The sequence below is a fragment of the Papaver somniferum genome, chromosome 5 (genome assembly GCF_003573695.1).
Source record: "Papaver somniferum cultivar HN1 chromosome 5, ASM357369v1, whole genome shotgun sequence".
Taxonomy (NCBI): domain Eukaryota; kingdom Viridiplantae; phylum Streptophyta; class Magnoliopsida; order Ranunculales; family Papaveraceae; genus Papaver; species Papaver somniferum.
The window spans coordinates 103,122,100-103,140,345 of record NC_039362.1 but is presented as its reverse complement, the minus strand read 5'-3'; the positions used below and the strand labels follow the sequence as shown (position 1 = coordinate 103,140,345).

Below are 18,246 nucleotides of genomic sequence, written 5' to 3'. Positions count from 1 at the left end.
TGGCAGATCGAGGTTTGCACTCTTGGTGACAGCAACGATTGGAGAAGAAAAGAGCAAGTCCCTTGCTTATTGTCTTTGGCACCAGGTATCCCACAAGTCAGAGCTCTTCATTGGAAGGACGATGACTGCTAAGATTGTAGCCTTCAATTTGGCAGATGAGGAGTTCCAAGTGCTCTCTGGCCACCCCCTTGTTTCTGCAATGAATATAGTTTCAATTATGAACTTCATTGTGAGCAAAAGTAATAGGTTGATATGAAGCAGATGCATTTAGGATTTTAGTTTCATTTAGCTTTATTAATTATATTTTGTTTACTAGTTCCTATAGAGGAGGCTTTGGTCAGTCTAGTTAGCTTTATTCCCCTGACTCGATTTATCAACTTCTAGTTTAATTTTCATTCTTCTTTTTTCTGTTTTCTGTTGGTTTATACTTTCATTTCATGTTACAAGCCATTCTCCATTAATTGGTACCAGAGCAAAAAGAACCTAGGAAAACCAAATTATGAAAATAAAAACAACTGCAAAGGCGCAGAGCTGGCAGTATGGTAGGGGAAAACCTAAACAACTCTCAGCTGTTTGCACATAACACGAAGAATGAAGTTCATCATTGTGACCCTAAAACTGCTACTCTAACAAAGCTTGTAACTGATCATACGATATTCCCATATTTTCAATATTTGCAAGAAGTTCCTCACATGAATATCTCAATAAAATTGAAAACTTTAGGAGAGAAGTTAGATGAAGAAGTGTCCAACATTATACAGAGAAGACAATAAATGAAGAACACGTAAAAGAAAAGCAGCAGCAGGGTTTGAGGGTGCCATAATAGCAACACTCTAAGCATGAATTCCACAGATTGATATTGTGAGCTCTCAATTTGTTATTGAGCATTTGACGTTCTTAGAGCTCAACCCATCTCATCTATGCGTGGATGTTCTTGATAGTTGTTTATTTTGTAATCGTGTTTGATGTCACGTCACCAAAGACTAATTGCAGCTTATAAGTAAACCTGAAATACACTGTAACGTGAATGTTTAAGTATACATACTGCGACGGAGACTTCTGAGCAGTAATAATATAGGCCACCATTACGGAACATGGGTATCTACAATGACAATCTTGTCGTTGTCAACCTGGTCAAAATGCCGCAGCTGTATGCTCAGTTGCTCACTATTTGGTGGTCCTCAGTAATCAGTTGCCAACCAATGCGGAAAAGCAATAGGTTTCAGGGTTCATCTTTAAAGAAAAAACCCAGAGGGAAGAATGTGTTTTCAACAAGCAGCAGGAACTCAATTCCATTGGCTCATGTACTCTTAAGTGCCCTTAAAACTGTAAATTGAAGAATATGACCAAGTAGTTAGAAACCAGTAATCTACCATTTGATATAACAAACATGAAAAGTAATCTTGACTTTTAGTTTCAATAATATAAACCTGGACTGTACCGAGGTTTTACTTAACCAACGATGATTCAAATTAATTGGATTAAGGCATTGTTACTGGCATCTGAACAGCTTCGCGAGCTTCCTTTATAGCTATGCCCAATTTCATCTACTTTATTCTGCTCAGCGGGTCTAAGAGTTCCACACCTAATCATAGTTTCCACTTCTTTTAATGTGTTGTGCAGGCCAGTAATTGCAACCCTATATGCCTCAATAGATGTGGCACCCTTCGCTGCAACATTCAGAGCCTCTTGACACAGTTTGTTGTATCGAACAGAAACAGCATTGTTCCGAATAGAATGTGTTTCTTCATTTTCATCAGTTACTAAGGGCCCAATCTTCGCATCTTTTGTCCACCTCCTTAATATATATTGGGGCAAAAGGTTCTGTACATCCTCGACTACAAAAATCTTCAGGATATGTTTACACAAGTATCCGGCAGATTCAAACAGCTGGCAGCTACAGTTGGCACTACTGTCTAAACAGTTAAAATAGACAGTATATGCTGCTTGCTCATGTCCCAACTTCCATAGATAATATGTGGACATTGTTCCTTTCTCCTCAATCTTTTTATGGCGGTGTGACAGACCTTCAAACAACTCATTTTGAAACTTAAGAAAGATTGATCTTGTGTAAACAGTTGCTGCATCCTTCTCGATTTCCATAGATGATCTCAAAACTCGAATTTTATGGTTGGTCTCAAAATCTTCTTCCTTCTCTACCTCTCTCCTTGCTATCACTGCGCTTTCATATTGCTTGAGAAAATCGAGGAGGTTCGTATTCATTTTCAAGTATCCGCTAAAGAAACTACTAAAAACATCCCTATGTTGAGATGTAGGTTTAGGTCCACAAAAGATGCCGCGGAAGTAAACTGGTGCCCATTTTTCCCGCTTTTCGAATAGTTCCGTTAACCAGCTATCATTTTCTAAGTTGTACATTTTAATCATAGCCAACCAGTTAGACTCAAACTCTTCAACAGTCTCATAGTTATGCAAACAATTGTTGAAGTCATGACAGAAATTTTTATTTGCATGTATTATTTGGGGTAATTTCTTCGTAAAACTTTCACTGATATGACATACAAAATATTTGTGATGAGTACCTGGTAAGACGCGTTTTATAACTTCTTCTACTGTTGAATCTTGATCTGTAAGAATCACTTTAGGTTGTTTACCATTCATCGACATCATCCATGTTTTAATTACCCACTCAAGAGACTCTTCTGATTCAGTGTAAAGCAATGCTGCACCAAATAACACTGCTTGAGAATGATGATTGATGCCTAAAATTGGAACAAACGGTAACCCGCATATGCTTATTCCGTACGACGAACCAAGATAAACCACATCTCCAAAATAATGGTAATCAATCCTTGCTCTAGCATCAGTCCAAAAGAAATTTGTCATTTGACCCTCTGAATCAACTTGGATTGAGTGAAAAAATGCTGGATTTTCAATTTGCTGGCACTCAAAGTAATGAAGTATAGCTTCTATATCTCCCTCTATAAGCTCCCTCTGCTGTTTTATACTCAAAAACTTCCTTACTTCACCTCCAATAACACCACTACTAACACTACTTCCTCTTCCTTCAAGGTTCATAAAAGTCGTCATGAGATCCGACCTTAACCCAGCCTGCTGCATTTTCTGTAACATATCCCTTTGGTCACTTGCTATCCTCTTTATCGATCTCAGTTTATGTCTCTCATTTACACCCGCAAGCTTATGATTATGCTCTTCTACAATGCGAGAAATAACCCATTTATCTTCTTTTCTTTTTCTTATACACATCATTGCCTTACACCCAGTCCTCAAATTAGTCTGTTTACTCTTTCTTAAACATTCTTCTATAGGTTTACATCTAGAATCACGTGCACCTTGACGCGAACAACAATACGAGCGACCATTTATTTCATTAGTCCTATGAGATTTACTCGTCGAGTACTTCCTTACACTAAACCCTACTTTCCCTGCATACTGATTATAAAAATTATATGCTTCATCTACTGAATCAAATTCCATACCTACTGTCGGACATATGCCACTCATCCCATCTTTACTAAAATTCTCGTTCCTATGTTCATTACTAATAGCTTCATTATACTCTTCTATTGTACCTTTCCCGCTCTCATCATCTAATTCGACACGGTCAAATTCTATGGTAGTTTCCTCATCAACAGAATCGTATTCGTAGGAAGCTATAGCCTGATCCGTACTTAGGCTTTGATCGGTCATCTCTATAAAACCCTAAATTTGACCAAAATTGGAAACCCTAAATTTGACTACTGAATAAATTGTCCGATTTAATTGAATTGGATATGAGATATACCTGTCGACCTGTGGTGTGATTTTTTTTTCACTTCCCCTTCGGTTTCTGATTCTTGCCGAGTGAAAGAGTGAGAACAGAGGAAGTGGGTTCATTTCTTTATATTACCGCCATTAGAAATGGACAGAGAAAGTTGTGAACCGGGTTTCGGCTACAGAGCTGCGTTTTTGTACTTCTAGGAATGAGAACTTTGCTGTTTAGTCAGAACCAATCAATTAACGTCCGTTGGACTAGATGAGAACCAGATTGGATAAAAATAAATACATATGGAGTTATTAGAGGACACTCAGGATTAGCGGGAGCATGGTTCATTTGCAGAGATTCCAATGCTCAAACTGTGCTGGCCGTCGCTCAACCTTTGGGAATAACAGACGCCATCACCGCTGAGACATGGGCAACGGTGCTTGCAACCAGAACGGTGACGGAAAGACAATGGAATAAAGTTTTGTTTGAAACGGATTCAGAAAATTTAATGCGCCTTATCAAGACTCCAATGGATGCTCCTCGGTATATCTCAGAAATGGTTGCAGAAATAAAATATCGAATGAGACTAATCCCATACTGCGACATCCAACACACCTATCGAGAAGGAAACCAATCAGTAGACAGCCTAGCAAACTACGCAGCGGATGGAAGCCAAGCAGGAAATTACTCCACCACAATTTGGGATAGAGCAATCCCACCTTGCATCAATCAAATTTTTTTAAATGACTTTAGGGGCATTAAATATCCCCGTGTAATCTCTCCTTAGTTGCTTTTTTTAATATGCATGCTTCAAAAAAAACAACGACCCGGATTAATGTGTAGTCCAGCGGAATATAACATTTAACCGCTGGTCCAAAAAATATTTAAATACAATAAAATCACGAAGCTAACCCTAACAACACGCGTGTCACAGCCAGAAAACGCAGAGAAGAAAATAAACGCGTGTTTCTTCTCGTTTTCATCGACTTTTTTTTTTTCAGTTTTCAGTTTTCTTTCTTCTTCATCTTTAGTTTTTCAATCTTCTTCAGAGAAAAACAAAAATCCCCAAAACCAGATCGAAAACTAAATCAAAAATCTAGGTCAATTTTATCTCAATAATCATTTTGAAATCGATAAACCAAAACCAAAACCAGATTTGTTTTTCACCATCAAAAAGAAGAAAAAATGGTTAATCAAAAAATTAAACGAACAATTACAGAAGAAATTACAGAAGAAAGACCTTCACCATCAAAAAGGAGAAAAACTGCTAGTGATTCACCAACTGCTGCTAATTCACTAAGAACAAGAAGTATGACTAAAGTTGTTGCTCCACCATCAACACCAGAAAAAGGTAAAACTTCTAACCACCACTACATATTGGTATGTACTACATGTTTTTCGATTCACCATTTACGTATCCATATGTTGTTTTTTATGCCTATCAATATGTAGTGTTAGTTGTACATAGTGGTATACACAAACATACCAATATGTAGTGTTTGGATATATTATCAAGATGTGCTTATACATAAGCAATACATCTTGTTTGTCAACCACTACATATCTAGAGATGCAGTGGAAATTGTTTTATGTTTTGTACAAGTTAGTAATAACGAGGGGGCTGCCCCCTCGATCCCCGTAAATGGTGATACATATTCATATTGATATGCATTGTTCTGTTTGTTTATGAATATGTAGTGATGCATTGTGCTATTTTGTCAAGTATCAATATGTAGACACTATACGTATTAGTATGTAGTGTATATTACTATTTAGATACGTAGACACTATCAAATACTTACACTTCTAATGCATTTCAACAGCAAAAACCAAAAAAAGGAAAAGCAGCAGCAGCTCCTTCACCCGCTCCATCACCAAAAGCAAAAAAGACGAGAAAAGTTGATACCCCTTCACCAAAAGCAAAGCGAAAGAAAGCAATTGTCCTGAAAGCTACTACTCCTTCACCAAAAACAAGAAGGGCGGGGAAAGCTGATATTCCGTCACGAAAAGCAAAGGGGAAGAAAGCAAATGTACCCCTGAAAGAAGGTACATTTCTTAGTTGTTGTTTTCTATATGATGATTAAAAAGCACCACTACATATTCTTAGCTGTTGTTTTATAATACCAGTATGTAGTGCTATCTAATATGTACCATATTATATTAGCATGTAGTTGTTTTAAGTACATAGTAGATATTATAACTACACTAGGTGTTTTGCCCATGCGTTGCACGGGCTTGAGTGTAGATTTCTTGGATATTAATTGCTCTTTGTTGAACTATATTTACCCCTTAATTTTTAAATTGGTTGGCAAGGTCCTTCTGCCAATTTTTGTACAATTGATCTTTGTACGATGAATTAGAAGTACCCAGAAAATAGTCAACACACAGTCTCTGTGTTGTGCTTCAATTTCGGTTAAGTTTGTTATCCTATTTCTATTTTCTGTCCTTGTAAAATATAATGGTCCATCAAATAGATTCATGGACTTAACCTCAAATGGAAAGCAATAATGTTACAAATAATTAAAGTTGGAGATAAGTATGATTTTGATTAACAATTCTACTGCACTTGTCACTTCTGACAAAGATGAGAATTACCTTTATCTTTCAAGGATGCCGCATAAAAGAACTTGGAAAGTAAGTAAGATACAACATCTTCACAGAGAAGGATCTACAAACTATAAATTTCATTGAGTAGTATATAATTTAGGAGTAAATTAAATTCCTACTGGAACTCCAGTTAATCCCATCTCAAATCACTGTTGTTTGACATTTTTGTGTATGGTTCTCACAGGCTCCACCTCAAATATATTGACCCGAACACCTTCCATCTCACAACCTCCACCTAATTCTTCTAAGACAGTCTCTTTAACTCCTTGACTCTGAAACATTATGTCCGGATTGTTTATAGAGTTCATGTTTATTACCTCTCAATCTTGTTCCACATATAATACCATAAGAGTAATGACGAATGTCAACTTACTCAGTTCCTAACATACAAATAACTGGTCGTGTGGTCTTTCTTTTTCCAACTGATATCGGGTTAGTATTGTTACCTAATCATAGATGCTTCAAAAAGCAGTAAATATTAGATGTAAAAACACTAACCCAATTCAGTTAGGTTTCATAATTATTGTTGCGTCAGAAGCCACCATTCCATCTGCTTCCGCCATTTTGCTTTTTAGTATCTGTTGTCTGCCTATAGAGTTGGCTGCCTATAGAGTTTACATGAACCAAATTGTCAAACAAATAAATTAATTCAAAAGATATCATTTTTTGTTTAATTATGTACTTCAACTTCAAAAATACAAAAAAAAAAACGTGAACATTTCATTATAATAAGTAGTGTATATTCTCTAGACATCTCCAAGGATGATCAACTTGGAATTGGGCTAAACAAACCCAAATAGGGAGTTTATTGAACTAAATTCTCTTTAATATCTCTAATTCTAGTGGAAATAAAAATAAAGGGTTCGAGATATATTTTAAGATTTAGATATTTTGTAATTTTTTTTTATATTAGGCTGAGGTCTATCAGATATGGGTTTACATGTCAGGGAACATTAATTTTTCAATAACAACAAATTGTGTTGAATAGGTAGGTGCCCACGGCAGCAGTACAGAAGAGTTAGGAAATTAAAAAATTTAGTTTTATGTCAAAACAACATACCCAAACGCTCCCAATAAATACTCCGTGCTAGGTGGGGTAAATTTGATGTTATAGAAGATTTACTTTTCCATTGTATTCTTCTATATTTTGCTTTGCTGTAAGCTACACCTGCACTCCAAGAATTGTTGATGCAGCCGCCATCTGCAAGAGATGTCATTCTTACTTTAGTCAACTCCATTATGTTTACCAAAATAGGCTAATCTACCCTATAATAATCTTAAGGATTTTACCAAAAAAATTAGACTTGAAAATGTACGCACAAACATGAAAATTCCAATGGTGGCAAACAAAACATTGAGAGGGTCATGAACCTATTATTAAACTCTGCACCAATCAAAACACATTCCAAAACAAAATATCTAGCAAATTAACATAACTAAAACATAAGAACATACATACATATATCTGAATTGGTAAACCCGGTATGCAAACATTTCACCTGGAGGCTCGAGGACCCATTGTTTAACTAATATATGCAACCAAGAAGCAATATAATACTGAAAAGTCTAATACACTGGTAGTCACATCCCACAGTGGAGTTTCCAAAACCACATAGTATCTTGATTTTTATCCTCCAAGTCAATTCCCACAAAAGCCGACACTTCTTAATCACCCTACATCCAGGTCTCGAGTACAATGTGGCTACTGATTCAAACCTACCCTGGTAACTAATGCCAACTTTAATGCCCATGAACTAAGAAGATAGGATTAGCAGCAGTAGCCTAGGTAAATAACAACAACAATTTTTTTTTATCTTCTATTGGTATACACATATGATAAGAACATGAATCACAGAGTACATAAATAAAATGCTATGAACCAAACACTCAATTTACCAATTCCAAATACAGTAAAGTTTCTTACTATAAAAGAGAGCTCGATAAGCAGATATACCTTGGAACTAATACTGGTTCCTGCCCACCATTGTATCATTTCTTTGGCAACTCAAACTGAACTTGTTCAGTCAATTTCTAAAAATAGTTATGTTTAAATAAACATTGACCCTGAACAGCCCAATACCGGCAAGAGTAGTCACGATAGATAAACAAATTAAGCCATATTCATCGACGTAATTGAGAGCATTTACCCTTTAGAAATGTAAGGACTATTCATTGTGAGTTCATTTAAAAGATTCATTTCTCGTAATAACTATCTTAAGTAAGCTACTTAATGACAAATATAATACTATTTCCACTTAACAGATCATGTCATCTAACACAAACCACATACGAAAACTAATTCACTAAATAAGAAGAATGATATTTGTCTAACATATGAATAGGGAAACATATAACCCACGATGCAAAACTAAAACAACATTTAAGAATTTTGTATTGTCGACAATGAAATTTAGAAATTGGAGTTGATATTGTGCATACTACGTCCACATTTGATGAACATCTGAATGAGATTTGTTAAACTTATTGTCACCTTGCTCACTGTAATTGCATGGCTAGTTTGGTCTATTAACTTTAACGTAGTTAAGAAATGAAAAAATAAAGCATCGACAAATCTAGCTTCAAAACATGGTAGGAAAAAGAAAGGAATACCTACCTCCCTGAGTTGCAGAAGTTTTCATTGACGTACCAAACACATCCACTAAAGCTGAATGCCCCTGTTATATAATCAAAGTAGTTTGACTACAGTGCTGGGAGAAAGATGAGCTATTAACTATAAAATTCAAGTACTAACTCGGCATATCATGAGTGAAGCTTGTACAATATGGCCAATTCTGTTCACCACGAATTTCTTCAATTTATGGTAAAAAAAATGTAATAGGTTGGAGCTTTTTAGGTTATACAATGGCCAATTACTTACAATCCAAAACAATTCTTTCGAGAAGTTGGAATATCTTTGTGGAAGGAAAAGAAATATACCATTGAAGAAAACTAACCATGGAATATCTTTGTTATTAGTGTTTAATAACAAACACCGACTCTACCTTTGATTTCATCAAGGGATGCTCTATTGACCTTGTTTTGTTCATAACCTCATTAAAGACAATGGGTTCTCATCAAAACCTCAATATTCACGATGAACCTTTTTTGTTCATCTAAATTTCAAGGTTTCAAAGTTGTTGTCAATTTAAATACATACACAGACACTCCGAGCAACACTTATTATTACACTATTTCATTGTACGTTTCTTGCAAGGTGTATTCTAATATGCGATTAAGACTTGAAAATTCACAGGGAAAATAAAATAAAATGGGTTACACAGGCACATGCACCAGTGAGAGGAACTATCAATTAAGTACGAAACTGGGGACAGTTGGGTGTCTATCATGTGATACTTCAAGATAATGAGTGAACACTTGAGCTATTTTGACAACATTCATATAACCAATAGAAATAGATTTGTTAACAGAGGCATAAGACATGATTTTCATTGATAATTGAATGTGAATATCTTCTATGGAACACCCATTAGGGAAGGTCACAGTGCTAAATTCTTTTGAGTTTTTCAAAAGGGTAACACACTATTCAAATTTGATCAGTTCAATAACTCGTTTGTAACAAAGCATGAGATTGATAATTTCTTATTTTGCGACTGCACTACTTAGTTTAGCGAGCTCTCGTTAATATAGAAGATCAAAAACTGAACTAAAACCAAATCAAAAGTGAAGATGAACTTCGATTCAGAAGAAAGAAACATATAAAATAAGTATATAGTTAGGGTTCACCAAGACCTCAAATGGAGGTGATTGAGGTGGTCTTGGCCCTTGGCAGTTGCGGCAACAGCGCCAGAGATGGTACTGATAGATGTCTTTGGCCTAATCTTGAGATAGAGTTGGAAGGGAGAACCTAATAAGCAGCAGCAACAGCTACAGTTTCAAATCAATCGATTAAAATCACATACAGAGGAAGTGGATGAGTAGATGGAAAAATTAATTAGGGCTATGGATTTGTCCGTATAGGGTTCTATGAGAAAGTAAGAGAGACAAAGAGGAGAGAAAGAGGGAGAAACACGAGTGAAAAAAAATAATAATCATCTTTTCTATGATTTTTTTGGAAGGTAGTCATCACCTACCCAGTGCTGAAAAAACATTAAAAATCTTTGGAAACCCTCGTTTCCTATTGGTTGGGGGTCAGGAGCTCTAGAATTCAAGCTTTTGGCCTAACTTTCAATGTAAGGCCAGCAATTTGTACTGAAATTATATATATAGGGGGTCAAGAGCTTTAGAATTCAAGCTTTTGGCCTAACTTTCAATGTGAGGCCAGCAATTTGTACTCAAATTATATATACAATATCAATATGTTCCATAAACTAGATTTTGATATTATAACTACATATTGATGTTATAAATACATATCAATATGTACAACAAAATTACATATCGATATTATAACTACATATGTATGTTGAGTTTGATTTTAGGGATGCAAATATATAGGTGTTAATAAGTGTAAGAAATCGGTATATTGATTAAAAAGCATCACTACGTATTGGTATTTTTAGCTCGAGTAATTACCACTAATATATTCAATATGTAGTACATATTGTAAACCCATATTGATATGTTCAATACTTTAGTGATGGTCATGTAATGGTTTTAGATATTTGTTATTATGCAGGTAAAAAGCGTAAGAAAGCAGCTGGAAAACCAAGGAATTTATACCAATCCGGATTCAGGGTCATGTATGGGTTTGTGAAGAGGATTAATAGTTAGAAAACCTTAAATTGAGTGTCTTGCAGTTTTTTTTTTTTTTGCTCAATAATAATGAATTTTATTAAAACCAAAGAATGTTCAAAAACAACAAAACCCAACAGTGGGGAAATAAAATGGGCCTTTATAAGCGAGGCCTACGTATTAATGAAATCTGAAATAAGGAAAGAATGAGACTTCAATTTTTTGAAGGAAAGGAGGTCTCCCTGTATAGACAATGAACTCCCCCTTATTCAATCTTGCACCTCTCTTAGCTAAAGAGTCTGCAGAGAAGTTAACTCCTCTGAAATTGTGAATAAACTCCCAGTGCAATTTGGCACAAATATTGTTCCACCTGGTTATGGCAATCCAAGGTAAGTTCCCAGACATAAAGGTTGTAATTGCAGCTTTGGAATTTGAACTAAAACATACTTTTAGAAATCCATTAGAAATGGCTCATTCCCCTGCACATAAGATTGCCATTATTTCTGCAAGAAAGTTAGTAGCAATGCCGAAACCTCCAGAAGCAGCTACTACCACCTTTCATTTCCAAGATCTTCCAATGAATCCAAAACCAGCCATTCCAGGGTTACCTCTTGCAGCTCCATCACAACATAATAACAGTTGATTAATTTGTGGAAGAGAGAAGAAAATTTCCTTTACCTGAGATGTTTTTACTTTTCTGCATTTAAGGTTGAATGCCTTTAAAATCTGGAGATCATATGTAGAATTCCACATAGATTGCTTCATTCTAACATCACTGTCATATGTCATCTTCAAAATAGTTCTTTTAAACCCTTCCAGATTGATTGCAGAATTATCATACACCACTTTGTTCCTTAAGAACCATATTTCTTTCATTGTAATAAGTGCAGCATTTCTCCAAATCTCCTTGACAGCAGGGCTTTTGGATTTAGCAAAACAAAGAATATCATCTAAGGAAGTAGGATTAAGAAAGTTGAAAATGCCTCCCAACCATTTCCAAATTATCTCACTGAAATTACAGAACCACAGTATATGTTCTCAAATTTCCTCAGCATTCTTGCAGAAAGGGCATTTGGAAGCTAGTTGAAAATTTCTCTTTTCATATTATCATCAGATGGAACCACTCTTCTTATTAGTTTCCATACATTACTTGATATGCTGGGGTGAATGCTGGAATGCCATATATATGATGTCCATTGCAAAGTAGGGAATTTATCTCTGATCAATTCACAAGCTGAAGCAACAAAGAATTTACCTATAGCAGATCCACACCATATTCTTCTGTCTCCTTTATTGTCAACCACTGGTAGTTCATTAGCACCAAAGAATGTGGAAAATTCAGGAGGGATTATCCATTCACCATTTTGAAGTAAATCTGCAACTCTTAGATGTGGTTTTCTTAACATAATATCATTCTCAGGAAATATCTCACATAGAGGTTTGTCTTTGATCCAGCTATCTTGCCAAACAGATATACTCAAACCATCTCCAACTAGCCATCTTGAGTGGTTATTAACCTCAGGAAGTACCCCTTTGATACCAGGCCATATAAAAGATTTTTTATAATAAGATATCCATTTTCCTTCATCATTTTGGAATTTTGCTCTAAAGAATTTAGTCCATTCTTCTTCACCATTTTGAATTTTCCAGCAGAGCTTCATTAGCAAGGCTTTATTAATCACTTTAAGGCTTTTTATCCCCAAGCCACCTTCAGATAGAGGAGAGCACACCTTATTCCACTTTAAAGTGATCAATTTTCTTATAGAAGAGTCCCCAGACCATAGAAAGTTCTTAATTATTTTTTCACATTCCCTTAGAACTCTTGCTGGCCATTTATACACAGACATGCTGTAAATTAGTATAATGCACATCACAAACTTTACTAATATGATTCTTTCTTGAAATGAGAGGAGATGACCTTTCCAACCTGCCAATTTTTCTTGTAAATATTCAACAAGGCTCCAAACTTGTGTAGATTTTACCACTCCAGGTTTAAGAATTATTCCTAAATACTTGTCAGGGAAGGAAGATAGTGTCATATTGCATATCTCAGCAAGTTGATTTTTCCTTGATTCACTTGTACCACCAACAAAGCATTTACTTTTTGTTGAGTTGACAATTTGTCCAGATGATTGTTGATAGTCTTCAAGAGTTCTCATTAATCTTTTGATGTTTCTTTTTTCACCATTACAAAATATGAATATATCATCAGCAAAGAAAATGTGTGTAGATCATTTTCTTTGCAGTTACAGCTCATCAGTGAAGCGTCGTTGGGAACATGTTCCTAATTTTCTGGTACACAGGTTTTGATGTAGATCATTGGTTGAAGCTTGAAGATGCAATCACCAAAATGTTACGCTGTTACAAGAGAGGTCAAGAGCCAAACAAGCTTACATTTCGCTTTGTAAGGCACGACAAACCGTATGAGCTGGTATCCACACCAGAAAAAATGGGAATCACTTATGGGATGCCAAGAATGCGGAATAGGGAATATCAAGATTTAAAACTAACATTAAAAGGTGGATGGCGTAAAACTGCATTCTTCAAAAGGACTTTTCCTGAAGTACTGGAGAGTGGTAAAAAGGTGACTAGGCCAATGATTGAAGAAGCAATCTTGAACACCATGAGAAGAACACCAATTAATGTAAAAGTTGAGGAAGATTCTCTGCAAAGGGTGGGTGACAAATCAAATGAAGATTCTCAAGAAGATGAGGAAGATGCCGAAGATCTTGTTAGGCTTATCTGCCTATATATGTGCACTTCATTTTTTTCGCAACAAAAGATGCAAACTCTTTGACTGAAAAATACATTGGTTTCGTTGATGATCTTGAAAAAGCAAAGAATATTTCATGGCCTGACCTACTCCATTCTTACTTAGAGCGAGAGCTGAATGAACACGAGGATAGTGTAGAAGATACTACTGGTTGTTTTGGGTATTTGTTGGTAAGATTTTCTTTCGTTAAACTTTTTTTTTGCGTGTTTTCACTACATATAAGTATTTCATGGTATATTATAACACTACATATCAATACTTACAGCCTTGGTTTGCGGAGCATACCCATTTAGTAGAGCCAGAGAATGTAGTGACAGAACCTGAAGGAATGTATGTGCCAAGAGCTGCTAGATGGAACCACACAAAGATATGTACTGAATTCCTAAAAGACATTGATCTTTCTGAGTATGAGGTAAACATACATTATTAGTTGAACTTAAAAATAAATTTGTCGTACATATTTAATTTTGAAAATACATATTAATAAGTACACAAACCAAAATACATATTGATAAATACATAAAATTGTGCAGTTCCATGAAGAATTCATAGACGGGTACATAAACCATGAAAAACAAATTCTTAATCGTATCTCAAGAAGGATTCAAGAGGAAGAAGATGTTGAAACTCCCATTGAATCGGAAGAGGAGAAAGAAGAAGAAAATGGAAGTCCAATGGAAGAAGATGAGTCAGCAGATGGGGGAGAGGATTGGGAATCCAAATACAATGATTTGAGGAGTATAGTCTCTAATAAATGGAACGAAGTGAACACAATACAGCAAGACATCGCAACGATTGACGCTTCAAAGCTTGTTCTCATTTTGCATGAAATATAATCAAAAGCTTTCCCTTTGCAGAAGGAAGCCAACCATGAAGATTATGTTAGTTTGGGATGTACACCCCCGCAAACCAACCCCACTGAAGATTTGGATGTTGACCCAACAGTTGAAGTCAAAATGCCAGTTTCTCCGAAAGATCAACAAATGTTAATGCCGCCTCTGAAGTTCCTTTATCAACAACACCTACAGTACTGAAGTCCCGCGGTGTTGAAGTTCAGATTTCTGAGGTTAGAAGCTGGGCTAGATCTAATTTGGAGCAAAAAGTCAAAGAGATAAAAGTGAAAAATAGCAAAAAAAAAAAACACGCAAGTAAGTAGCATATCTAGTATGTAGTTTAAATATAAATGTAATGTTCACTTTTGTACTGTATATCATATGTAGTGGTATCTACCACTACATATTGGTATGTACTTTTAGATAGCAATACATATTGATATGTTGACATTTTAATTGCTTTATGTTGATAGTTTGCATACTTGTAGTGGTATTTGCCACTACATATTGATATGTACTGTTAGATAGCAGTACATATTGATATGTTGACATTTTCAATTGCTTTATGTTAACAGTTTCAACTGCTTTTTGCAGACTGATCCACTTGAAGTTAAGCAGATAGCAGCAAAGGAGTTGGTTACAACTATGGAAGAAACAATGGCTTAAGTTGAAGTTATGTCTCAGAAATCTGAAGACTATAACGTTGGATCGGCGGTGAAAAGTTTACTGATCATGGATGTTCCTTTGTTTACTGAGATGTCGAATTTGGAACAGATCGAACAGCTCTCCATCGCAGATTATTTAGACTTGGAAAACTCTGGCATTGGAGTTTACGTCGAAGAGTATGCAGACCTCCTTCCAGATAGTGGTACTGATCAAAACCTTGGTATTTTTGGTATTGACTTACAACAATATTTTGAAAATTTATTTCGAAGAGATTTGAAACCTGTAGAATATCCACAAGATACAACTGAGCAACAAGAAAACAACGGATCAAAAATGCACCTGAAGTTACAGCTAAGCAACAAGAACCCATCCCATCGAAATATGAAGATACTTTGGAAGTTCCATCACAATATACATTGGAGGTTCCATCACAAGATACTTTGGAGGATCCATCCCAAGATGCATTGGAGGTTCCATCACAAGATATTTTGGAGGTTCCTTCACAGGTGAATGATATGTACTGAATGTTAATTTATACATACTTGGTTTTATTCTTGTGTAAGCAGTTATGTTGTGTTTTTAAAAGTACATATTTTTTTGTTCATAAAAAATGCAGGAACCAGTTACCACAAGTCAGAAACAAAAAAGGGTAGCAGTGTACAAAAAACCCGTCGCAAGGGAGCAGCGCACACCTACCAGACCCATTACTCGTTCCCATCTTGCAAAAAAGAAAGATGACATTTACTAAAGTGGAAGTAAGTTCTTTGCATCTTACAAAGAACCCAAGAAGCCGAAAGCTGGAGGAATGGAAGCAATACCACTAAAGAAGAACAAAAAGCTTAAATTGCGCCGCAAGGTGCTCCTGAAACTTAATAGATGACCATTCTATAAAGACTTGAAGGATGATAAAAAATTTATCCTCGCCACATTCTTTGATAATGCAGACTTTTTAACGTGAGTTCTTAAAAATAATTGATATCCATATCTACTACATATTGATATGTAAGCAATACCGATGCATATTGTTATATTTTGCTTGGGTGCATATCAATATGTTCTGTTACACAAGAATACTAACCTTTTCGTCGTTATTTTCCAGCTCAATTGCTTGGAGAATGGGAGAAGGTGGTCTTTGTGTCAGTGGATCTATAGTTGATGACCTTGTACATAACGCTTCTTTAGAGCAAGACCTTCTCAACTACGGAAAATACAAGCTTAATAACAAGTTTTTGAAAGACAAGCCGAAACACGAAATAGACAGAAAATATCTCCCGGTTTTGCATCTTGATCCGTCCGCTTGGGTAAGTTTGTTGTCTTACATTTTATATTTAATACACCACATATTCATGTTAAAGTATGTAGGAATAGGTACACTACATATCAGTATGTAGGAATAGGTACACTACATATCTATATTGCATAAACATGACTCTTCAAGTACATCTATTTTTTCAGTTCAATGTCGAGTTCCCGGATAAGCTCGAAGGAGGAGTAGAAAATTTTGTTTACAAACCAATATTGGAGATGGATAAAAAGTATCAAGAAGATTCTTGTACCAATGTGCCATTGCAATCTTCATTGGACGCTACTTGAGTATGACTGCGAAAAAATGGTGTTCAACCACTACAATTCTTATACGAAAGGTTGGGGAGGAATATGTTATCCGAACGCCACAAAAATGTCAGATTTCATGTTCAAACCAATCAACATGTACTTGCTGGAAAACGAAAAAGAAACATTGAAGAATGTACTAGTCAATGAGTGTGAAGCACCTCAACAAGGAAAATCACCAGACTGCCTACTATTTGTGATGCATTTTATGAAGATGAAGTCCAAAAGAAAATATGTGGGAGTAACTTTGGGAGATGATGATGAAGTGCAATTGAAGATTCAGAACAAAAGGGTCGCTTTAACATGCAAATTGCTGACAGCATCTCCACCAGAAATCAGTTGTAAACTAGAGTCCTAATTGCTAAAAAATAGTCTGACAGTACATATTAATATTTACCTTTTTTTAGGATTACATTTGTTGGTTACATTTCATGAGTTTAATTTTACCTTTATGCTGGTTAAATATGTCTTTTGAATGTTCAAAAATAATTGTCCAACTTATTAGTGATTTTTAATTTTGACTTGGGTCAAGTTTATTCTGATTGAATTGTGTTGCTTTGTTACTTTGTTATGAACTACTACATATCTGTATGTAGTGGAAGATGGTTATGCTACAATCAGTACATATCAGTATGTAGTGGAAGATGCTTACGCTACAATACTGACATGTACTATCAATATCTACTACTACAATATGGTGATTTTTAATTTTGACTTGGGTTAAGTTTATCCTGATTCAACAAGATAGTGGATATGTAGTGATATTTGAATTGTGTTACTTTGTTATGAACTATATGAAAGAGAGATTTTTGTTTTGGTGATACGAGGGGGAGCTGCCCCCTCGACCTCCGTAGATGGTGAATCAGCTGGAAAACCACGAAGTTTATACTTAATCTTATGTAATGGTTTAAATTTGCTTTTAGTGATGGAAATGTCAGTATGTAGTGGAAGATGGTTATCAATATACCACTACATATCAGAATGTAGTGGAAGATGGTTAAGCTACAATCAGTACATATTAGTATGTAGTGGAAGTTTCCTACGCTACAATACTGACATGTAATATCCATATTTAATACTAAAATGTGGTACTGACATGTAAGAATTAAGATCAGTATCACTATTTCATTTATGGTGAATGACACTTAATGACATATTTCATTATTCCACACTTAGTGACACTTAACGACATATTTCATTATTCAAAAGATCAATATAACTACATATTGGAAAACCAAAAGAAGTTCTCAGAATAAGGACATATTCGAAAGATCAATAAAACAGTAAATTCATACAATTATAATGTTTGTACTGTAAAGAAATAGTTATTAACCAAATTC

General features: G+C 35.4%; 1 protein-coding gene and 1 long non-coding RNA gene across 5 annotated transcripts; both read right to left on the bottom strand.

Moving 5' to 3' along the window:
* Nucleotides 1-673: 673 nt before the first annotated feature.
* Nucleotides 674-3,770, bottom strand: LOC113282340 (protein FAR1-RELATED SEQUENCE 9-like). 3 transcript variants are annotated; one of them, XM_026531323.1, is made up of 2 exons: nucleotides 1,431-3,770; nucleotides 674-1,326 (listed from the first exon to the last, which is right to left on the bottom strand). In XM_026531323.1, exon 1 carries the CDS (start codon nucleotides 3,667-3,669, stop codon nucleotides 1,468-1,470), a length of 2,202 nt encoding a protein of 733 aa, XP_026387108.1. In that variant the 5' UTR covers nucleotides 3,670-3,770; the 3' UTR covers nucleotides 674-1,326; nucleotides 1,431-1,467. The 3 variants fall into 3 exon arrangements, with proteins under 3 accessions (XP_026387108.1, XP_026387109.1, XP_026387110.1); XM_026531324.1 differs by having other exon boundaries at nucleotides 1,442-3,770; XM_026531325.1 differs by having other exon boundaries at nucleotides 2,541-3,770.
* A 2,623-nt stretch (nucleotides 3,771-6,393) lies between these two features.
* On the bottom strand, nucleotides 6,394-10,352 carry LOC113282338. 2 transcript variants are annotated; one of them, XR_003326821.1, is made up of 5 exons: nucleotides 10,082-10,352; nucleotides 8,946-9,006; nucleotides 8,286-8,395; nucleotides 7,392-7,532; nucleotides 6,394-6,936 (listed from the first exon to the last, which is right to left on the bottom strand). It is a non-coding gene; the product is annotated as an uncharacterized LOC113282338 (long non-coding RNA). The 2 variants fall into 2 exon arrangements; XR_003326820.1 differs by having other exon boundaries at nucleotides 8,286-9,006.
* Between the last annotated feature and the right edge of the window lie 7,894 nt (nucleotides 10,353-18,246).